Source organism: Typopeltis vanoorti, chromosome 6 (assembly GCF_054136105.1).
Source record: "Typopeltis vanoorti isolate ZY-2024b chromosome 6, IOZ_Tvanoo_1.0, whole genome shotgun sequence".
Taxonomy (NCBI): domain Eukaryota; kingdom Metazoa; phylum Arthropoda; class Arachnida; order Uropygi; family Thelyphonidae; genus Typopeltis; species Typopeltis vanoorti.
The window spans coordinates 65355697-65381052 of record NC_143554.1 but is presented as its reverse complement, the minus strand read 5'-3'; the positions used below and the strand labels follow the sequence as shown (position 1 = coordinate 65381052).

At 35.9% G+C, this 25356-nt stretch overlaps 1 protein-coding gene across 1 annotated transcript in view; it reads right to left on the bottom strand.

Moving 5' to 3' along the window:
* LOC150105503 (adenylate cyclase type 1-like) overlaps positions 1–25356 on the bottom strand; it is a 280605-nt gene that overhangs the window by 161055 nt on the left and 94194 nt on the right. Inside the window, exons 2-3 of the mRNA XM_090393976.1 lie at positions 10117–10266; positions 4122–4240 (exon numbers count right to left, since the gene is read on the bottom strand). Coding sequence (XP_090250102.1) covers positions 4122–4240; positions 10117–10266 — 269 coding nt within the window. The remainder of the gene's footprint in view (positions 1–4121; positions 4241–10116; positions 10267–25356) is intronic.

The window sequence follows — 25356 nt, the reverse complement described above, 5'->3', positions numbered from 1 at the left end:
ATGTTTCCCTATGTTATGTCAAATTATAATTCACAGCTAATAAAAAACTACTATCATTTTGGTCATATATATATATATATACACACACACACATACACATACATACAAGGAAGGGGGGCCTATAAATCGTGATTTAATTTCAATCGCCAGTCAAGGATTCTCTATAAGCGATAATAATCCAAAAGGAACCGACATTCCTAAAATAAATAAATCTTCAGAGCATAAAATGGGCTTGGAATGGTAGTGAGAAGACGACATTTGCTTCCCAGAAAAAGAAATAAACTTCACGATAAATTACGTCCAGACTTCAAATGACTATTCCTTGTTCTACTTTAATAATAAGACACAGAAGATCGACGAGGTTCGTGATGTCCCTGAATGGACGGTTAAAGCTTGGACAACAAGACCCCACCCCTTCCATTGCCTGGGAAATGGCTATTGGGGGGGGGGGTCGCTTTTCTTTTCACTATGAAAGAAACCGTATTTTTGATAAAGAAATGATTTTCTAGAGACTGTTTAACCCGATTTACAAAAAATAAAAATTCTAAGAATTTGGACGTCTTTAATCTGTTTGTAACCAATATTTTACAACACTCCTTCCCCCAAAGAATAGATTATGAAGCGTACTGAAGAGGTATCAGAGAGCAGGCTTGCACTGCAATAGTCGAATGATATTCTTGGTGTTTCTGATCATTAATGGTATGAAGAATTATCAGCCAGTGATATTAGACTTTCGTCACTGGTTAATTCTTGATGAGTATTTTCCCCATGCGCACGAAAGGTTTTCTGGATATCTAACTTTTAGCCCATCGTAAGTAAACTAAAGGTTAGTTTACCACAACAGGAAAGTTGTAGGCTTTTGATGGGTGTTTGGTCGAAGCAACTAAGGCTATGGGACCAATGTATTATTGGTCCCATAGCTTGTTCTCCAGCTATTTTGCTTTTATTCCTTAAAACCCTTCTATTTCCAGACGTTTCCAACTAGGCAACAGATTCAGTTAACCAGTCCTTATTAAGGTTCTTAAAGCAACGTCAATTCAATTCGAGCCCGGATCGTCCCAAATAAATGGCACGAAAGTTCGTAATTTGTTCCGCACTACGAAGGCTGGTCAGGAAATGAATTGTGTCCTCTCTGAATCTTGATCACACACACACACACACAATATTAAAAACTCCAATTCTCATCGTGCCGTTTCGCATTCTTAGAATTTAACGAATGACATAATTCAATTAAAATAAGTGAAGATGGGAAATGCCTTCCTTTTTCTCCTTCTCTTAAAGTAAATCCAATCAGAAACAATACAAAAGACTTAACGAATGCTCCCGTCTCCATCCTTGTACTTTCTTTAAACTCATTATGTTTTTATCCGGAAAGTGTCAAGAAATCATGACATTGACCATCCAAAACCCAATCTTCCACTCCTCTTGCATTGATTACGTCATCACGGCTCCAATTCTTTGTACTTATTAAGCATACATGTGCTCGCGACATCCCCCCCCACACACACACACTGCACCTCAGTGTTAGACAGACCAAATGAAAGCAGTCTATCATTTTAATAAACTCATTCTGGAAAGCTAATTAAAGTTTTAATGAGCCCAGAAGAGCAATATAATAGGCCTTTATGTGTTGCGAGCATTCAGTTCAATTTTTTTTTTTTAAGTCTCACGATAAGATTTACTAACCGCTAGATGGCGCCTTTGTGAAACGGCATCGGTAACATATGGCAGAAATGGTAGAGAATATGAAGACAGAAAGCTCTCTCGTCAACATGATATGAAAAGCTTTCATTTCTTCTCGCAGTTCATAATCTCGTTCACAGACGGATTCAGAAAGAGAAAAGCTAGCAGCGACAAGAGAGGGAGGGAAAAAAAAGGTTCAAACAAGCGCCAATAAGGAGTTTCTTTTTCTATCGATGAAACGGAGGAAGCGAAATAAGATAAATTGCCAAAGATATCGCTCTTCTGGATAAAGAATGTCGATGGTTTTTCTTTTCTTTGTCGTAAGAAACTAATGAACGAGGATTTGTTTTCCACGTGGCAATGCAGTGATGTGTTACCACGCTTTGCGTCCTCAAGTAATAAGATCTGCGAGCTTCTACTTTTAATCAAGTCAGATGGGACACTGAGTTATAATCATCTCAGTTACATCTGGAGAAAGCGAAATTATTCTTCTACCTCTGGGAGTTAGTAAAGTAAACGCACTGGAGCACTTTTTTTTTTGCTTCCCTTAGCAAGAATAACGAACCTTCATCAGATGAAAAGCACATTGTTGAGGCTTTGAAACAGGCAACAATGAAGAAATTGACTGGAAAGGATCCATTACTTTAAATATTGTTGAAATGTCATTTTTATCTAAAATAATGATTAGCAGAATCTATGTTTAATGGACCTAAACAATGGAGAGAACTGAAAGTTTTATTGGAGCACGTGAATGAAATTCACGAGTATCAGATAGCATCAAAAATATTGTGTCGCTTACAGCGCAGCTATATAAAGTACTTGTCGTTTCAAGCAGCTTATAAAATTTATAGCAAGTGAAAAAAAAAAAAACGGAACTGCTCGTTTATTTCCTACCTGAGGCGTAAACAGTTTGCAATTAGGTGATTCACGTAGAGTAATCACAACTACAGATGTGAGGTGACAAATACAGGGAGAGAGTAACGAATTGATGTTTTTATTGTACGCCAAAGCTGACGATAAATAAGTCAGCTAATGGATCATTCTAGGGTGCTTGTATTGTGTATTAAACAGCAGTATTTTGTCATCTTTGTATACAGCATTCCGTTTGAAGAAAATTAATTGCTAGTTCCATAAATGAATGTCACACTGGAGGGAATAATAAAAATGGAAATACAAGAAAACGTATTTGTTTTACACAAGACTTTCTACGGTTTCTTTTGGTTGAAAGCATTTTGGCTATACATGACATTAAAATGTTCTTAGTGAAAAACTGACAATTTTTTTTTTAACTCGATGGGATTCGAACCCACATTTTCCCAACTAAACGTATCCTTATCGAGTGAGCTACAAGATAAGTTTACTTTAGTAATAAGACATTTGTGTATTAATGTTCGATGTATTTGATGTTCGTTAGCAACTAAGTTTTGAATTATCCCATTTTATCCTATGCTACGTTTATGTCTTCAATGTAAACCTGGATAAGATGGACATCGTAATTAATTCCAATATGGCTGACATTTGTTAATTGTCTTTTGAATATTTTATACAGGCTATTTTTTTTTTTTTTACTAGTTTACTTAGTTACTAGTTCATATTTCGAAATAACAGGACTTATCGTCCTGTTATCAATTCCCAGCTTCTTTGATTGTAAGACCTTATTCTGTGGCAAAGTGAACTAACAGACGTGTCTATCGAAATAGCAGTTAGTTTTTGCTTATTATTATTATTATATACTGGCAACAAACAGTATACAGACTTTATTCTTTAATAATTGGTTTATCCTGTGAAATATCTGTAATTCTGTGAAATATCTGTAATTCCCACGAGAGGTTCGTTTATCTTTCGGCATGATTATTTTGTGAGGCTAAAACAAATAGCTATTTCTATTAAAAAAAAAAAATCTTCCCTTTGGAAAGAAGCATTTTCAAGTCTCTTTCCAAAGAAAGTGACGCATAACAAAAACATTCCGTGCGGAAGTCTACCACGCGCGCGCGCACACAAAGGATGTAATTACAATGAAGAGAGAGCGAGATGCCACATCCTGAGACAAAAGGATTCTTTTGACAGAGCCACAGAATGGATTTAATGTACACGTAATACTAATAAAATGACAAAAATGGAGAATCAAATACTGAAATGAAAAGGGAAAATGTTTGAAAGAAAAAAAAAAGGCATCTGTGGTTTAAATTTTCTAATGGAATTATTACTTCAAGGCGCTCAAAAAACTTAATTACTGTAATATTTTGCTTTTAATGTCAACACAACTCTTATTGCATTTCAATTGCTTTTCATGCACGTACACATTTTTATTCAAAGAAATAAATATAACAAAATTCACTAGATGTCGTTTTAACTGGATTGTTTATCGTAATGTTTATTTGGTTTCCGGAAAAAAAAAAAAAGATTCAAACAGGGGGAAAAAAATTGAAATATCTTACCTGACGTGTTCATACTTCTGGATGTACATTTTGTGAATCTGCCCTTCTCTTGGTGACACGATGTCCGCCTTCATCTCCATGGCAACGTGTTGAGGTAGCACGCTGAGAAGAAGCCGTTCCTGGGATGACAACAAACCAGTTTTGGGTTTATTGCTGTTGTCATAGTACAGCAAAGCAAAATCGCGTGCGCGCACACACATCACAAAAACATGTTTGAAGAGTTATGAATTGAAAAGGTTTTAGCTTATTCAGTAAACGTATGTATGCATATATAAATCAAGGTGACTCTCCCCACCCTCTCAATCCTCTTATTCAGCATATAATAGCCTGATTAGCATGCGAAGCGATTAGATTTCAGAGTGGGCATTAATAATTCATGAAACTCATGATTAATTTATGTTCAAGTCCCATTCTGCACTTATAATAAAACATTATGATTCTCTTTCTTTAATATGCTCTTTTTTTTTTTTTTTTTTTTGTCTTTCAACGACCAACACAATGGCAAAATCCATTCAACTCTGATGTGATGATTAATAATATTACGTGATTCAATTCCCTTGCTAGACTTTTATCACTAGTTTTCGTTATTCCTCTTTTACCTTATCGGTCTAGTGAAACTATTAATTTCTTCATTTTTTCGCTCTAATTTCTCCATTCATTTGTCCTCTCCGTATTTCTGATCTCAACATTTCTCATTTTGTTCTGTGATGTGCAGATATAAGAATCTACTGTATCAATGAGGAGATTGTTGTATCTTCCCATTGTTGTATCAATGGACAGATGCAACAATCAAAACATTCTTGTATAGTGATTTTTTGCATATAGAGTATATTCTGCATCCTGAAGTTACATTAATGTCCGAAAGTAATCCGGCTTGAGAAGATATGGAAATGGATAGGTTCGTAACAGAACTAACTTTCGCAACCAGTCACGTGACGGCTGAGCGCATGATTGAAAATAATGAGTATTTTTTTAAAAAATATATATTTACAGTTCGTTTCTGATTAATGCTATTTAACCGACTATTCACTGATGGATCGCACTATATTGATTTCTTCACACCATCATAGACTTCCGGTCATCTGCTTGGAACTGTAGATAAAGAAGTTTTCTCTCCACTTATCTAACGATACATTCCGTTTGCTAATATCAGGTTACCGAGATATTAATTAGATTGTAGAAGACAAACACTAACGCCGCCCTTCGGGAAACACTTGTACTACAAGTCCGTCAAGTTATCTGTTTTCTCTCTCCTCCAACGGCGATGCCCTCGTTCTAATTAATACAGGGATGTGTAACAGATGGAGCTCCTTTTCCCAGAAGCGGAGGTCAAGACGACAGACTTAATGTTAAACGTTCAGCGAAACGTGATCTCTACAAAGACTAATAGAATCCGTGAACCAATGAGGCACTCTAATTACTTAGTCGATGCTTTTGCCGCCATCATTTTTCAGCTAGATGTTTACCTCTGAGGGTCATGGAATGAAAAGCGGGTCACGCGACGGTGGGGGAGGGGGCGTGCGTTTCCCCCCCATGTTGGCGTATCATAAACGATGCTTCGACGCACATTTTTTTTAAGCGGTCTCAGTAACAACACTGCTTAAGCAAACAGCCTCTTCGTTGACGCAAAGAACAAAAAATATGAAAAGGGTTAGGGTGTGACCAAATTCCGTTATATATAAACTGGCGAAGAATTCAGTTAAAGGTCTGTACGAGTAAATGTTATTGACCTATTATACGTGTGTTGTGCTGCTTCATAATAGTTACTACTCTTGCCATCTATTTGTAAGGAAAAAATGGAGAAAACTTCTGGGAAAAAAATTAAAGTTCTCAATAACTATCGTGGGAGAACTAAGCAAAGTGTGTTCTAAATCATGTAAACCCTAAAGTAACTAAGGTTGCTTCTTTGCCGTAATAAATAAAATTTTTGTGGCGTTTGTGTGTGTTTTCCGGCTGGTTTGTTCACGAAACGGAAAATCCCGGAATTTTTCTGAGAGGGGGGGGGGATGTCATCGTTCTGAGACAGATCAACTGAATCTTGGATGAAAGAGACCTAGAGAAAGTTCTTGCATTCCTGACGGAATTCGAATCTAACTCTTCCCAGTCGAGGGACACATCGTATCGACCGCTACGTTCAACCGGGCAGAAATCGACATGAACGCAGCGGTTAATCGAAATGCTTGCCACTCAGTGGTAGGAGTAAGCACGTTTGCACGAGATCATTAACAAGGGAGCATTAAAAAGTTCCTTGCTTTTTCCCTCTCTCAAGAGAGAGAGTTCTCTAGAGAAGTCCTTTTTTTCCCCATCTTTCTCGATAAAGATTCTTAGCAAGAAAATACTTAAAAGGGAGAAAATGTCGAAAGAATTAAGAAAATAACAAAGAAATATTCCATTTACTTATAATAAAAAAAGCCTTTAATTTATCTTTCTAAAATAGCAGAAAGCACCTCCAAGTCAAGTGAATTAAGGGTGATGTTAACATAATTTAATAATAACGTCGAGTCTCGTGTTAATGGAGTCTTCAAATAGTGAGCCTGTTTGAGGTCCGTAATGTGGAAGGTTTGTCACGGACGGACGACGCCTACTTTCATTCAATATTTCAGCCTAATTCAATAATCGGCCTATAATAAAATTATAAGTTTACATTTTGGGAAGAAAGTCTTTATTTTTGACATGTGACGCTTCAATAGTTCTTAAACACCAATCAAGTGAACATGTCTTTCTTCGTGTCGCCGAAGGACTCAGATGTGCACAGTGACCATCCACATTTACGAAGATTAACTTCCGAAAACACAAGCTTTAATTTTGGCCAACTGATAACAGGCGCATAATTCAAAGCAGATGCTTAAATTTGATGACGTATAAGCAACCTACATTTTATTATTATTATTTATTTATTTATTTATTGAATAATACGTAACAATGAGACTGTAACAATGTGTTATTTATTCTTATTAATATTATTTCACATACAGGCTCGTAAAGATGACTAGTTTTTGAGGATGTCTAAAGAATTTTTTGACATTTATACATCCTTCAATTTCTTTTATTTTTTTTGCATATTATAGAAAAGTCCATCGCGTTACGAGAAACAACCATCCTTCTTTATCGCAATGAGTTTATTTGGTGATGTATCACATTCTACCTATGCAACATTATATCTTTCCTATACCGAGCTAGTAAATGAAAAATTGTCTTAAAAAAAACTAAAATTTGTCGAAGTAACTGAATATATATTTAGAGAAGGCGAATAAAAATACCGATTTTTAATCGAAAAAAAAAATGCCAAAGAAAAGTTTCTGTATTTAAAATGGAAATGCTAAATGATAAGTTATAAGTTTCAGTATAATATAGTATCGATCGAAGTCCGCCGCTAAAAATCAGGATAAATACCTTCCTTAAAGTATTTATCCTGATTTATTGTGAAGTTGCACAAAAGTAGTATGAACACTAACAATTGAAATTTCTGGTTCAGCAATTTATTTTTATTTTTTCTACTCGAACGTAAATACAGATTTGGATCCAACTTCATTAAGTAGATCCAGCTGGAAGTTTTGGTTTCTTAAGGAAACTCAAAATAGGTTGAAAAAAAAAAATAGAAGTAGTCGATTTTTTTTGAAGATGTTAAAAACATTTACACTTGCAGATTTTCTGTACTTATTACTCAAGATTCCCGAAGATTTAATAATTCAATTAACATGTCAATTCTTCATTTATGAACCAATTAGCACAAGAAATGTGCAGTTAAGGTTCACGAATCACTCTAAGATTACCTTCGCGAAATCTTATAGTTAACAATGGGCTGACTGTGCGATAAAATAATAAAATTGCAACGCTAAAATGGTGGGAATATCTATTTTAATCGTATCTTTATTTTGAAGAATCATTTCATATTATTAATATATTTGCTTTCCACCTTTCTAATAAGCCGTGTTAATTCACTATCAAAGAGCTTCATCAGCTAGATAAAAAGTGGATACTTCGCATGGTTCAATGCGAACATTTGCCGTAGTTGACAAAGATTACACTATTTGCTAACGGCTTATGGGGAAATTAAAAACCGACGCAAAGAGTCGGCAATCACCATTCGATCGGGGTCTAAGTATCTACGGGCAAAAAAAACAAACAAACAGTTTTGTGATAAAACAAAGACTTGTCTTCAACTAAGTAGATATCACGATCTATTACGATAATAAAATCATCAGGATGGTGCGCAAATGGCAGTTTCTTTGCTTGACTTTTTTTTTTAAGTTATTGTCATTAACCCAAATTAAAATCTGAAGTACTTGCTATAAAAACTCGATTCTTAAGTTTACCGAGCAATCTACATTTTAAGTATGCGAACTTCAATCATATGTAAATGCACAGTAATGAATGGAAGCCGTTTCATCAGGTGCAAAAGATAGATAGAGAGAGAGAAAGTAAAATTAAGTCTACGTGTCAGAGGGTTAGTATTAACGCATACTTCGAGTACTTCTTGAAGTATTAGGACAGTTTTATTGATATCAATGACTATTACAGGGCACCGTAAACGAAGGATGAGTCATTCTCTTTTTGAAAACAGCCAAAAAGGAGAAAATAAAATCTCTTTGGATTCTGTGACGTCAGAGTGTAAAAGGAGCAAATTTAGAAGCTCAAGACTACCTGCTCCAATTCTTCTACGCTTATCAGCATTTTCTTAAGGCAGATTTCAATGCTTCAGTACGTGCCGACTAATCTTGTTATGCGAAAAGCCTCAAAAAATTCTTTAGTCTTGTTACGTTTGTCGGATGGGATGATAAATAAACAGAATCGACGTATGCGATAATTAAATAAACGATGTTTTGTTTGATTTGGCAAGAAATAAAAAATTATGACCATTCAAACAATCCTCTTTATCCCCTTCGATGACAGATGTTTCAAATTATTTTTTTTTTCAGCGTTGATAATGAAAATAATCAAGAAATATTATCACCACCTGTGTGTTGCGTGTGTAGTTTAATTATTATTGTCATTAAAAACAAAAAAAGTATGTCGAGATATTCTTTCCGTCTAACAAGGGGAAAAATCAAGTTAAAATTTATTGCTTCAATTCCATTGCTTCAACGTATGCGTGACTTCATACGCATGCACGCGTGCCCAACAATGTTCGATTTCCAGTATGAAATAACGTGACTGCATACAGAATAAGTTCTATTATTTGCAACTTTGTCAACTGCAGTTTTAGCTGCACATTTAATGCAAGTTTTTTTTTTAAGCACCGTTTGTTCTTTGCCACTATATTATTCTGGACTTGTTATTCACACGATGTGAAGTATCTCGGTTATTGTTATCGAGTAGCAATGGCGATTGTTGCCTTAAAAATCAGTGCAACTGTTGAAGCGCCAAAGAAAGCAGAAATGATCATGGTTTTAAAATGTGCAACGGGATGGTTGTTTGCAACTTCGGACACTAAATTAGAAAATATGAAAAAGGTCACGGATTATAAGATAGACGATCTGGCACAGCAGTATTTCTAGTATACGTGGAAAGTTTTTTTTAAAAATATAATATAGTGTTGCTACTAGAAAACTTATTTCACTCTTTTATTGAACCAACAAATACTGTATTTTAATATATTTCGATCACGTCCGGATAAGCTTCGTAATAATCCTCGACTCAGCACAGAAGAGAATAATGACGTTGATCAATGACTCGGTTCTTACCGATTCGCTCCTTTCTCTTTCATATGCACTTCCAAGTTTCATTTCCTGAAGTTTCGGCAGATATTTCTGCTACTCATCAGAAAGATCCTCCCCATCCCTTTTGTATTTATTTGTTAAAACAAAGTCAATCGGAAAATGCATGTGCCTTCATACATATATATGAAGGCACAAAATGTTCTAGACAAGGCTCGGTAACGCTTTGGATAAATCATGTTCTAATAAAAAAAAAGAAAAAAAAGAAAGAAATCGTAAATATGGTTAGCATTTTGTTTTACACAATAAACAAAACTTGACAAACGATGAGAACTTACCAGTTTTTCATTCTCGTCTCCTATTTCCAACTGAGTGTTTATACAGTTTCTTGTGTCTAGAAATGTCTTCCTTTGCGCATGCTCCATGAGATTATGAACAAAAAGGCCCACCATATTGACACAGATGAAGATGACGCCATTGGCAGCAAGCTGAACAGGAAATTATAATAATAAAAAATATCAGTTTAGATTAATAAAATGCTTACATCTTATGACTTAACTGTCACAAACTTCTTAAAGAATATTTAACATATCAACGTAATTGAGAAGTATGTTGTTTTTTAAATTCCCACTTATTTCAATTGGATAATAAATTTAATTTTCGGAGTGGAAAAATGCTTTGCGTTGTTACAAATGGATTTGGATGTAAGATGTCAAAAAATGCTGTAAGATGCTGTAAACAGATAGCAAACAATACTGAATGCATCCATGTACTTGAAGGATGACTGTGTGCAATTGAAATATTTTATTGATATAAATATCCTCTGTTTACTTTTTTTGTTGTTTTTTTTTTTGCTAGAAATTCTCACATTACGTCCCTTAGTGGTTCTTAAGTAAAACCAGTCATGGAAGCATATAACGTCCCCCTCAGAATAATCTGAGCTATTTCTCATCTTCTCGTCTATCAGAGTTGAAAGCCAACTAAAGGCCAGTAAAATGCTCATTCTTAAATCTGCGCGCTTGTTTTGACGCCCATATAGCGTCTTTATGAGATCACCATAAGAATAAATGGGAGAAAAATATGTGCGTGGCCTCTTCTCTCTATCTAGGAAACGTCTTTATCGTGGCATGTCTCTCCTTAGAGAGAGAGAGAGAGAACAATAAAAGTCTTTCTTTATCGAATGATGCCAAAACCTAACGCAGGGCAAGCAGCCATATATCTTCAGCCTTAATTCTGAACGTGAAGTTAACGTCATAAAAAGATAGTGAGAGTGAGGAACCATCATAATAACTACGATATGATTCGCTGTGTTATAAGAGAGAGTAAGTCGGTCCACTAATGTATCATCATCTCTGATAATGGGCACGATATATACAGCTGTCTGATTATCAACAAGTGATCGGTCCTAAACTTAGAGGTTACCAACTGTTTTTTTTTTTTTTTCCCTCGAAGTAGAGAGATAGGCATGCAATTGAATTTGTCCCTATCTTGATAAGTTTGCAGCAAAATTTTTAATGCATGTGGATTAATTTTTGATGATTTTTACGTGTAACATCGACTCAGACAAGAACAACTCCCTCATTTTTCCCCCCCCCTCCATACAGCCAGACAATTTTGAATTTTCTTTTTATTGCTTTAACAGATAAACAGAAAAATCTATGATAGTCTGCCTTGACTAGTAGATGGCGAAGATTTCAGGACTAAATTTTATTTTTCTATTGTAGAATGATTTAGATACCAAAACAACTCTTTAATAAGCACATTTTGCAAAATACACATACATCTATTACGTTCATCTCGTCCGTCCATTCGTACTCATATAATAACTGAACTCCTACTGGAAGGATTGCACTGAAATTTGGTATTTTGGATCTCTACTAAAACTTGCGATACATTTAAATTTTGGTTTAAAATCGAACTATTTTAGTGAGAAAAAAAATGGGATTAAAACGATACAAAGTTAACAGTCACAGTGACAAACAAACTGGCAATAGTATACATAATCTAGATTCAATTGTTGTGAAGTGAATGACATCACTATACATCGATGAGATTATGAAAGTCGTTTTTTTTTTAATAATTACCTATGATCATTTATTATTCTACCTTTTGATGCATTAGACTCAATGGCTTATCAGAGCAAAGCAACTTAACTTTCATATATCTACGTGCTGTATAGTGACGTCATTCACTTTACAACAATTGAACCTAGATTATGCACTATTGTCAGTTTGCTTATTGTCACTGTAATCTTTAACTATGTATTGTTTCAATACCATTTTTTTTCGCTAAAATAGTTCGATTTTAAACCAAAATTTAAATGCATCGCAAGTTTTAGTCAAGATCCTAATACTAAATTTCAATGCAATCCCTTCAGCAGGAGTTCAGTGCTGTGGCATTCAAAACTTGCATCCCTTGGATGACATGTCGTTTGTAGGAGTAAAAAAAAATCCAAGTTTATGGGATGAAGTACTTTTCCATTTTTATATATGATGAGTTTACTTACATTTAATTGAAATTCTCTTGCCTTGTCGGTTTCTATTATCAGTGGATTCGAACCCAAGTCTTTTCAAGAAAAGGGCATAGTTGCTGTCGACTACGCTACAACAGTCGGATCACTTCCATACTTATTTCTCATTTTGTTAGACTTTATACAGAAGGCTCTAGGGATGCTTTTAAATTATTATACATGTTTTCAAAAGTCTTTGTGGAGGTTTTAGACTGCCATTAGCGTGAAATGTCTAAAGGCACTCATCCATACGAAGATAAAATGTTGGAATAATATGCAATCAACTTTGATAGATTCTTATTCTTACTGATTTTCTCTCTCTCTCTCTCTCAGATAAAATCAGTCGCAAAACAAATTTACCAACTTCTGTTCCGAACAAAAAAAACCTCACCAAAGTTAATGAATTTAAAACTAGCTTCCAAGTAGGAATGACATTGTTTACTTTTCCCCGTCGTGTTAAATGGATCGCAAAAGAGAAAATTGAAGGTCTAATTAGCTTCAATCAACTACACAAACAACATAACCTGAAGCTCCATCTCCTGATGAACTCTTAATACATCAAATTATTTGTGTTTGTGTTTACACACGCACACTCGTCAGAATAAGTGATGACGTGTTATCAGAGAAACTACAAAGCAACAAACACTTCAAATGTCTGAGCGTTAATTAAAAGGAGCTAATCAGATAATTAAGATATTTGCATATAAGTGCATTTTTCTACATAGGAAAAGGAAACCATTGGCTAAAATAAAACTAAATAATTTAAGCGCACTTGCAGGCAACTGATTCCGTTATTTAATCCAATTCAACACCAACAATACTTGTGTTGTTGTTGTTACCATGGCAACACACGCATGCTAACTCGTGCTAGTGATAATATTGGGAATCGAAGTTTCTCCAATTACTAGGACAACAATAAATAATAAAAAAAATTTTTTTAAAATTGAAAATAATTAAATTTGGGGGAAAATGTAAGTTTATAATACTGGGATGCGAAACAGTACACATCCAGAATAACTTAGATTCATATCTAGGCAAATATCTCGGACAAGAACAGCGATAGAATTCTAATACACGTGTATGCATATGTATAAGGCAAGGCGGAGAGGGGGAAAATGCAATAAAGAATGATCATTTCGCATCAATGCAGAGTACTGTGGGTAAGAAACTCTAAAAATATATTTTTAGGAAATGTTTCTTCAACGCCCCCTACTCCCAACACAAAAGTTAGTAGCTTAAAAGGTTTAGTAAAAGAAGCTAACCTGGACGTGCAAGCCCAGCAGCACAGTTGCTTTGCTGCCAATCGTCAAGGTGACCTGTTGAGAGCTTAGGGGTCGTAAATCCTGGTTGTAAACGACTCTCCATAACAGGGGATTCGGAGCGGCCGTAAATGATGTCCAAACCGTGAAGTATCTGTAAGCCATCGTTTACGAAGAATCAGAAGTGAGGTGGGGGGGGAAATGTTCTCGAGGGCACGGACCCGAAAATTTGTATTAGTGCAGGCAGTGTTTTACAGAGATAAGGTGTTACCCTTGCAAGGAAGATGCGGGTTCCTTGCAGTCGATGAAAACTCGTGTATTAGGCTTCCGTGCACCTGTTAGGAACATTTTCTTGGAGAATTCGATCGATGAGACACCTAAGAGGGCGAATAAATGGAAGTAAGAAAGTGGAACAATGTTGTGATTACTTCGAAGTGCATCTTAGGATCACTAAGCGAAGGAATCTTCCAACTTTGGCATTAAAAAAAGTTCGAGCGGAATTTTTGGTGAAAAGAAATTGTATCTTACGGAAAATCTCAAGGCTTAATTTAGGTGAAACACCCAGGCAGGAGCTCCTAAGTGCTATGAATCGCCCTTTCACAAGAAACGCATTTTTCTTTCAAGTGCAAATTATAATCTCTAAAATTGAGAAAGATCAGCCATCGCATCTAAATAAGGCAATTTTTATTCCTCGGATAGGAGACGATTAGAATCCTTTTTTAACACTCGCACTTTTGGTTTAATTCTGCATTAAAATAGCTGCTTAAAGACAGAATCATGCAGTAAACAAATCGGGTTGAATTTTCCTTTTTTTTTTTTTTCCCCTTAACAACATAGGTTTTAGGAAAGCATCGCCTAAGTAGAGAAATCCATGATTATGTTAAAGTACCTAAAGCATCTTTTTTTTTTTACGAAAAATGAAACGATAGAAAAAGAACTATTATCCTTCACGGATAAAAGGGATATTTACCACTCACAATAATAAAACATTTTCCCCCTTTTTTGTTGTATAACAAACTGACTTAGAATAACCAGAGTTTTATCGGCTTGTGAGCTTTTTTCAATAGCTCGAGGATCTGTAACAAAGCTTATGTCTTGCGCTGTGAAGGATAAGCTCTTATTTTATGGTCGTATTTGGTGTCTTTGTGAACGAAAAAGAAGCAAAAACTGATCTCGCATGAGGTAGATTTTACGAAACATGTAATTTCCATATTAATTTTCTATTGTTGTTTCTTTATTCTCTAACGTCATCAAAATGTTTAGCTTCGAGTAATGTGTTTTGAATTCTTTTTTTTTTTTGATTTTTTTTATTACCCAACTGCACTTTCATGTTGGCTACACTAACTGCCTTATTTCGTCTACATCCAATGATTTATTATTCTACATTTCAGTTTCATTCTATAGCATATTAAAACAAGAGAAAGATGAAGCACATTATAATCCTACTTGTCTCATTTATAAAAGATTTCCATCATATGTGTAGGATACAAAGGCCAACAAACATATTTCAGAAAATCCTTCTATCAATCAGGGCAATTGTGGAACAACTGATCAGACTTTGTAGTTATTTTAAATAATTAAGTCGTGTACTAATTTTATAAGTTGTCCCCTAAATTATATTTCTTTGAATTTAGCAGAAAGTCGTTCTTCATAAATAGGACTTTGTGCATGCTTTGGACAAAGTCACGTAAAATAAAAAAATTTAGAAATGGATGGACATTTTAAACAAATATGAATTTTATTCCCGAATAGTTACAAAATATCACTTATTAAAATAATTATTTGGAGATTTTATCATACAAGAAATTATTGCACTTTAAGGACTAGCTCTTCCTCATGAGGGAACAAATGGCACAAAAAAAAAATAATAATAATAAAAAAATTACGTTATCGAAGCAATTCACATTGGCCAGCACGAGATTGTAGATCGTGTAACTCAATGCAATACATGAGATAGATAAAATATCAAATTAATTCCACCTTAAGAATATTCAGAATACCAGACGGTTCTGTGTCATAAAATAATTTTAAAATTCCTTTCTGTTTCAAGTTACCACTTCACCAAATCGCCTCCTTGGGGAAAAGAAAAAGTCTTAAAGATGTCACTAACCGACTTTCGATTAACCCCACCCCTAAAAAAGCCAAACAATAAACATCTGTTCCCACTCTTGGAAAGATTGACTTCAGCAGCGCAGATCAAAGACCCCCGTCTCCTGCAAGACAACTTGTCTCCTAGTGCATCCCTAGACGGAAAAGAAGAAGAAGCGGGGGAGGACATCGGATTCGAACATCCCACATTCTAAGGATCTTTAAGAGGATCGCCTGAAGTTCACCATCTGCTAGTGAGGGACACGAGTGGGTGTGTTGTGACGGAAGATGTTGGAAAGAATTTCAAAAAAGGACGAAAAAAAAAAAAAGAGGGGCGGCGGACTGATAACTTTGTTGGCATTCCACAGCTGCACGTGCTGTTTTGGCGAAAATGTAAGCGTTAAGAGACGATCCTGTGCTTCGCACACATACCAAATCCCGCTTTAGTTCTGATAAAAGTAACAGTAATAACCTTGCTAATGCTTTTCCGAAATCTGTTATTTTAATTGAAAGCAGGCCAATAAAAGTATGTATTTTTATGTTTTGAATTTTGGTTATTTTTGATTAGACTATATTCTGAATAGTGTAAAAAATAATCAACGTATCTAACAGAATATTTTGATCAGTCAATAGCTTATAATCGAATGTTTTGATTAGTCAAATATAGCCTACGTATTTTCAAAATATTTTGATCGATCAATAGCCTACGTACCCTGATAGAATATTTGGATTAGTCGAACATAGCCTACGTATTTTCAAAATATTTTGATTAGTCAAAATATAGCCTACGTATCTTAAGAATGTTTTGATTAGTCAAAATATTGCTTATATATTTATTTCGTTTTGAATTTCGGTTATTTTTAAATATTCAAAAATTATATTCTCGAATGAACAACATCTGAGAGAAACAAACCATCCAAAAACCAAAAAAATTATGCAAACAAAAAATAATAATAAAATATACCATAAATATTATAAAGTATGCTTGATTATCATTTTTTACGATGAAAGAAGACGAAATATCAAGAGGGTTTGCGTTGGGCTATTTGCCTTTCGTCTGAATATGTCTCTGCGGCTGCTAGCATACATTTCAGAAAAGACATCAACATGCAGATTCATGTAAATCTAAATTCCCACCACAGAGACCAAGTAAAGTAGCGAAAAAATCTTATCAAGAAACCAAATCACATAAACCGGCCTACCGAAAAATACAAAAATATCCAGCCACCCTCAACGTCGAGGATTTGAAAACTTGGAAAACTTCCTTAGAAATGATAAAGTTCCAACTGTTTGGAGTACGCACATTTGTACTAAGGAACTATAAATAGCAAATGAGATACTGAATCAATAAGTGCAAAGGTAGACCACCCACTTCTCTCATGAAAAATGCATTTCAAAACGAAGACAAAACTCTGGTTCTGGAATACGGTTGCAAATTACTGCTGCTGCTTCTTTAAGAACGGCCGAGAAGGAAAAGTGGAACCTTGGAAATATATTCTTAGATTACGGTACTAAGAACATTTCAGAAAAAAAAAAAAAAAAAACTTTGAAGAATACTTCGTCAAGTAACAAAAAATATTTTAAAGAATATTTCAGCAGGTAATAATCTAATTTTTAGTAATATTTCAGGAAGCACCCATCTCAATATGATTAATATTACTGCAAGATGATGCCCGCTAACTTTGGAGAAAACCTAAACGAACAAAATCAGTCCGATTATAGTCCGAACAACCTGGCACTCCTCCTCCTCCGATAGTTCTTCGCCTTCAGGTCTTAAAATCTTCATCCTCTACCACACTAGTTAAGAGAAGATAAAGACGGTGTTTACGATGATTCAGCAGAAACACATAATGTGAAACAGGTGCCCATGCGCAGAAGGGAGAATGATAAATAACGTGTTAAAATGTGAAGATGGCGAATGATTCCCAGAATACCGTCCGTTATCCCCCAAAAAACGTGTGAAACCACACATTGTCCACTTCTAATTTATCTTTCACAACTCTCCACGTGCGATCAGTAACAAGCGGATCTGCTTAATTAATTTTATTATTAAGTGCCGGGACGAGAATGACACTTTCTCCGGGAAGCGCGCTTTTCCATTATTAGTGCGGATGTCAAGTCAGGGGCAGAGCCGTTTGTCACTTGGCATCGCCTGTGAGCGAAGTTCTAACACGGCTGACCATTTATCATCTGCGTGTCCATTCTCAAGTCGCCAATGAAACATCCAGCGAAAGGGCACGGAAGAAAACGAGCGCTCCGTTTACCGAAGGGGGGGGGGGAGAGACAAATAAGGTAACGAAACAGTTCTCGGACTGTTTAACTAGATAGTCGTGCGCTGTTTGACTAAATGGAACTTCGGTTAAACAAATTGAAGAGAGAATCGGGCGAAGGTGAGTTTCCTCGTTAAATGTGATTTTACGAGGACTGAAGCAACTAAGAGTATGAAGCCAGTGGGTTTCATTGCGTGCATTCTTATAGCCTGTTTTGCGGTATGAAAAAAAAAAAAAAAAAACGTGCTATCCCGTACGGGGGTGGGGGGTAGTTGAAAAAAAAAGAATAATAATACTTCACTTTTAACGGGATTCGAATTTAACCCAGACTTTGCTAATCGAATGGCAGTCATATTCATCCACGATATTAACGTCTATTAGTACGGTGGATGAGTTAAGATTAAAATAAAAAAAAAATCTTTCAAGACAAGGCGTCTCCAATAAGCAGGTCTCACACACCGGGGGCGAATTCATCTCCCACCTAAAGACCGTGGGCACGAACATCCGTGCCCACGATGGGATTCGAACCCACAGCCTGATAATTGAAGAACAAGTACGCTACCCACTCGGCCAACCAGGTCCGCAAATACAGGTAAATAGTCAATGCTATCTGTACAATGTGCAGTAGAGCCTCCGTAGCTCAATCGGAAAAGACCTGGGTTCGATTCCCGTCAGTGACGTGAGGAACCTTTATCTGGTCCCTTTCGACCAAAAGTGAGTTAGCCGGTCTCATATAAAGGTAGAGGGTTTTTCCATCCGGAAACTCGAGTTTTTCGTCCCTCAAACACATCGGATAAATATAGTTCGTGACTGTAGATCTGTGTGCGCGCTCACGGGGCCGGTTGCCTGTTTTGAGGGACGATAAACTCGAGTTTCCGGAGGGTTGAGTCCTCAACCTGTCTTAAGGGACGGGGGAGGATAGAGGGAAAATCCCATACGAAATAAATAAATACAATGTGCAGTGCCTATCATTTGCGCATATTTTTAGCCAGTCCGTGGTCTTGGTGACCCTGGTTTTCGAAATAAAAAATCCTGTGACCTTCGTATGAGACCTTCAATTGAAAAGTCCACATAAAAAGTTCTTTGCATTCCGGATAGAACTGAACCAAGTTTTTTTTTTTTTTTTTTCAATTAAAAAGTATCACCGATGCTGACCGAGCTACGGAGGCTAATTTTGTTGAGGAAAGAAAGAAAGAACAAATTCCAGGTTGAAAAATCTAATTTCTTCAAGCGAAGGAAACGTAGAGATGCATTAATAAAAAAAAATAAATAAAATAAACTATTTTAAATCCCACTCATAAGTCTTTGGTGATTAAGTCAACGAACGCCTTGAAGGAAGAGAGATAAGAAATAGAAAAATAAAAAAATTGGAGAAATAGAAAGATAAGGGGGGGGGTAAAGAAAAGCACGAGATAACTGGCGAAAAGGACAAGATTGAAAAATGGTACGAAAATGGAAGCGAAAAGAAGAATAGAGTTGGGGGGGGAGGGGAGAGAGGGAGATTAAAAGAAACTGATGAAATAGGTGTGAGATGTGACAGAAATCGAAAAAAAAAATAAAACAAATGAAGAAACAGAGGAAAGTAAAGAAGTAAGAAGAGTAAAAGGTAAAAACACAGAAACGGTAAAAAAATCGAAACGAACGAGAATGAAAAATGCAAAAATGAGAAAGTGGAGAGAAGGGTGAGAAAGACGCGTCGCGATGAGCAGCGCCGACCACTTTTTTAAGATTTCGATTTAAAACGGACTTTCTTTATTTATTTACTTTTTTGCAACACCTTGCCTGGTCATTCCCCGCATGTCGTTTTCGTAGTGTGCTCGTGGCAGGCGTGTGCCTCACGAGGTTCTCACTCCATAACTCAAGGTAAATGGCCATTACCGCCGAACACTACGCACAGGGGAAGTTCCGACTATTCGGTGTGTGCGGTCGACACGCAGACAGGGCTCGATGTGTTTCAGTAACTATAAAACGCACGTGAGGCAAAGGGATGATAAATACTTTTTGTCACGGGATACTTACGATAATTCCAAGCAGTGCACACTTGACGGCTGAGCAATCGGAGGCATGCGAACTCCTTTCGGAGAAAGGTCACTGGCATAGAAATTAAGTTTTGCAAAGGGAGTGGTTGAAAGTGGGTGGTCAGAAATGACAGGGAATAACAGGAACGAAGTTTCTTTTACCGAGATCTTTATGACAGAAGACGGTATAATGGCCTAACTTGATAGTATTGTGCATAATTTTGGCAGGTCAGTGTACGTAAAAGGGCTTTTAAATATCCTGTCCTACCTGCCTTATACGTATTCCTTCTTGAATACTTTTCTTACTTGATCAATGAAACTTAACTTATTATTAGCCGGCAAATGAACAATTGTTGATGCACAGTGCAGACGATACGTGAAATTCATTTTAACAATGTGGTTTTTCCAAACAATGACTTTTTAATATTTTTATTTTAATACTTAACTAGATACAGAACACAACTAAATATTCTCCGTGTTGCATTTTTAGTGTTTTTAGGCTTTCTAAGTAATAAGTAAACCGAACGACCATCTTATGCCATCACGTCTGTTTGTAGCATCTTTCACTTCTTGACGAATTTTGGTATACTTGTTCCTTAAAAATTTCAAATTCAGCGTCATTCCACATTAAAAAGTATATTGTATGAATTGCTCTTGTTTTAAAAAATCAATTTGCTTTCTTGGCCCACACGCGGATAGCTCGACAAATTTTTATTAGCACAAAAAAAGGTTGCTAACAGCAGGAAAGATGTCAATGATGGCGTATAAGGTGGTTGCCCAATCACTCACAGGAATATAAAATGTTGAAAAGTAAGAAATTTAGTTACTATAGACGCTAAACGTTTTTTTCTTTCTTTCTCATCTCTTCCAATCCAGAATGAGTCGTTTAATTAGCAGTTTAATTCGCAATATTCCTTAAGGACGGATGTATTGTAGAATAAATCCTACCACCACAGCATGAGATTAGGTGAGAAGATGAACGTTTTGTTTTGCAACAGTATTCTTGTATAGTGATGAAACCGCACTTTATCACAACAATTGAACCTCGTGCCGTTTTTTGGCATCTGTACTGTACACGCTGTAACAATGTACACGGATACATACTATTAAATCGATGGTTGTCTTGTGACAATCATCCATGCATTTGAATACGAGCCTAATAAAATAAATAAAATAAGTGAAGCTAGTTACGAAAGAAATTCAGCTGGTGTTTAGGTGAAAAAGCTCTCATAAAAAAAAAAAAAAAAAAAAAAAAAAAGATTCTTCGCATTCTAGACAGACTGATTTGTTAAACTCAATGCAGTTAATTTAAAACTCCATTAAGAAACAAATGAAAACTGTATTCTGTTCAGAATATTCTTTGTCTTTGTGTTTCTTTTAATGAAGAAAACATCCCTCGAAGAAAACGCAATCGAGCGCTGACTTCCTCAGTATTCCGGAGAAGGGGGGGGGGTAGTCACCAAGTTTGCTTCAGGCAAGAGTTACACAACTAAGTAGTTGTTGATCAGGAGATTAAATCTCCTGATGAGTTCTCGCGCTTGCCAACAATGTTTATATGAAAGAAAATAAAATGGTTATTTCCTTTTAACAATGTGGAAATACTAAACTTTGTTTCTTTTCCCTATAGTAGCAAATAACTCATCATGCGATGACGTAACAATCGCCAGTCCAATTATTATTCAAATACAATTGTTGCATTCTTATTAACATATTCCCTTTATGCTTCGACGAACGGTCTATTGTTAGATAAAACAGAAAAAACGTTGCTGCTAAAGAATGATGTAATACAAAGAAAAGAAGATAGACAAAGGAAAGGAGACAGCTGAAGAGTCAAACCTAATTTCGTTTATTTGAAATTCCTGTTTCTGACATCAACTGTTTCTCATTCTTTATTAGCCAAAATTGGATCATTCAAAGTATGACAAAATCCTTCCAACTTATGAAGCCAATAAAACGGTCTATCACAAGCACGCAAACCAATCCAAACGCCACGTATAACTAATCTCGCTAAAGCCTTTATTTTCTTGCAAACTTTTTTTTTTCTTGATAAAAGACGAGACGCATTGAATTTTAAGCATGTAAAAAAAAAAATAAATAAATAAAAAAATGAAAAGAGCCTACTGGGCGATAAAAGGAAAGCGGCAGATCCAACGGAAACTTATTCTTTCCGCTACTTTCAGCTTGTCGATGTTTATCTTTGTAGATAACGTGGGTGAATTCCTAATCTGCATTCTCTAGCACGTTCTCGCCTGATAAGAGAAAGCAGGTAACGAGATGATCTCCTCACTGGGTTAAAACCCAGGTGGAGCCGAGTGTGTCGTGATTCGAGTAGCTGTAAAGAAAGGAGAAGACTTCCAAGTTTTTCGCTTTTTTTTTTTTCTTTGTTCCAGTAAATTTATTTGAAGTCCAAAAGCAGTCTTATTTTATAGTCACCAAAGAAAATTAAACCTTTTTAAGAACAAAAGAAAAGAAAAAAACTGAGTATGCCCACATAACTTTCTGATAGATAAAATATTCGGAGAGCTAAATATTCGGTGTTCTTAGAGAAGACGAAAAACGCAGAAATAGTCATCGCGTACACTTTCTGTAAGAGATTCTGCTTTTCTTTTAGCAGAAAAAACCTGAAAATCTAGAAGATAACTACTTCCGACACCTGAGACCGGTTAACCGAACCTTGACTGATAAACCTATGAAATTCTTCGCAACCATAACGAATTCCAGTTTAGGTATTTCACGTTTCCAATTTGATTTATTTCTCCTTAACCCTGAACTTTGCAAACTGACTAAAAGATTATATCAAACTTTAATCGGGTTTTACACTTTAATTTACATCCACTGATCAGAAATGGAAACTAATTAGTAACTCCGTCTTCCTATCGAGTACTAAATCCGCTCGGTTCGGTAGATTTTACTGAATGAGTCCGATTGCTGACAGGTGTGTATCATGCGGAACACGTAACGCCAGACTGCCGCAATACTCAAATCTCGCCAACTGGCGAAGTTTATCGACTAATACGAGCACTTTGATGTAGCGTTGCGCATATGCAACCGGTCAGTATTATGACTGGTTGCACAGTTACCGGTCATATAAGATTGAAGGAGACGACGCCCGACCAAATTTAACTATCAAATGAGCTGTCGGGCGAACTGCTGACAATCAGATTTAACACAAAATTGTTTTTCCTCCTCTGGAAACGCGCCTTAAGTTGTCTCTCACGATAATCACGTGCAGTAAATGACAGAATGTATATCTTCGATTTCTTTTTTGGTTTTGCTCTTTGAGTATGTTCATCCTTCGTTATCGCTGTGCGTGCGTGCGTGCACATCTATCACGTTTGATAAATTACGCTGTTTCAACAGTACAGAACATACAAATTTAATTAAAATTCTCGAGGAATTAAAATAATGTACTTAGATATTTGTTATTTGATCATGTGGATAAAATTTACTTTCCAGACGTTTCACTGCCTGTAAGGAATATGCAATTACTTTATTTATTTATTTTGTAATGTCGTGTGTTTGTTTTCTCTAATTCCAAATAACTTTAATAATTAAGGGGATACAAATCCCTTGTTGTTCACCTGCCAGTAAGCAAAACTCTAAGATCAAGAACTACGAATCTATGAGTTTCATATATACCGATACCGAAAAACTATCGGCGAATCCAAGTGTAAATGACCACTTGGTAGTACAACACCAAGGCAACTCGAAGCAAAGGTGGAGCAAGATCCCTCACTATCCTTGATATTTTCTCATAATGTAAAAACACATCCCCTAGGGGATGTAATACTGTAATTACAATATGAAGAGAGGTCACTACTCAGACCAGTTTCAATCTTTTTTGAGGTCTCATCAGTGAGTAGGTAGACCTGGAAGATAACAAGGTTTAAGTGAAAAGAACTTGCATACCTTTACTATACGAATGCCATAAAGGTGCATTTGGCTTTCAATTTATGTTATAATATACAAACACACCTTTATGGCATTCGTATAGTGAAGGTATGCAAGTTCTTTTCACTTAAACCTTGTTATCTTCCAGGTCTACCTACTCACTGATGAGACCTCAAAAAAGGTTGAAACCGGTCTGGGTAGTGACCTCTCTTCATATTGTAATTACAGTATTACATCCCCTAGGGGATGTGTTTTTACATTATGAGAAAATATCAAGGATAGTGAGGGAGCTTGCTCCACCTTTGCTTCGAGTTGCCTTGGTGTTGCACTACCAAGTGGTCATTTACACTTGGATTCGCCGATAGTTTTTCGGTATCCCCTTAATTATTATTAAGGATGCCAGAAAAATAGCCATTTGGCTTTCAATTTATATTCCAAATAACTTTATTTTGGATTATTCTATTGGTGTCTTGTAACAGAGTTCAAATTCTACGGATAAAGAGGAATTTATTTAATGAGCAGCTATTCGTCTCTCTCAAACACACACCTCAATGAAAATTCTTGACTCTACCTGGAAAACGACAATCGAAGTAAGTAATGTCCCATCTGTTAGACACCCACCGCACTCTTTGCCATTCTGTCTCTCTCTTTTCGTGCATTTTTCATGTCCATTAAAAGCTGGAATGGCATCCCTGATCTCTTCGATTCAATAGAAAAAGAGCAGAAGCTGATCAACATCCATCCCTCCATTCACAGTTTCAGCTCCTGACCAACCATCCCTCCTCGTTCACTTCTGTCATCCTTTGGATGTTCTCCTTCTTCGAGTTCTATGACGGGAAATCTGTAGTGGTCAAAATAGTATTGATAGATTCTGTCTAACCTACAGATGGTAACGATGTGGCATAGGTTTTATGATCTTCATGGATGCGATTATAAAATAAGACTAGGCTTTTAGAAGTAAAACTCGTCTTAGACTAAAAAAATTGCCAATTGCAAGGTCGTGTGTGTGTGTGTGTGTGTGTGTGTGTGTGTGTGTGTGTGTGTGTGTGTGTGTGTGTGTGGGAAAAAACCATCAAATTAAAAACTTTTGAAGTTTTTAATTTGATGGGTTTTTTCCTACTAGATAATCTTGATTCTAATCTTGAACAAAAAGAAATAAAGCTTAATGCTATACTTTAGCAATGCCCACATTATTATAAAACAAAATTGGATGGATAATGTAAACTGAATACCCAACACTGGATACCCTAAACAATTAATAATATATAAACCAAATGGGAAGAGGTATTGGATTAACAAATGAGACCAGAATAGATCACAAAGTCTATGTCCGTACTTAGCGTTATGATGATAATTGTATATGCATAAGACAGATTTATGGTGCAGGAAAAATGGCTTTAAAGATATAGTAAATGAAAAAGGCAAATGACATCTTAAATACAGGGTGGCCATAAAATAACTTTCCCTCTTTGGAGGCATCTGTAGCCAAACCAATAAACGGAAAACCAAATTTTATATTGAGACTTTTGAAAGCATGGGGAGA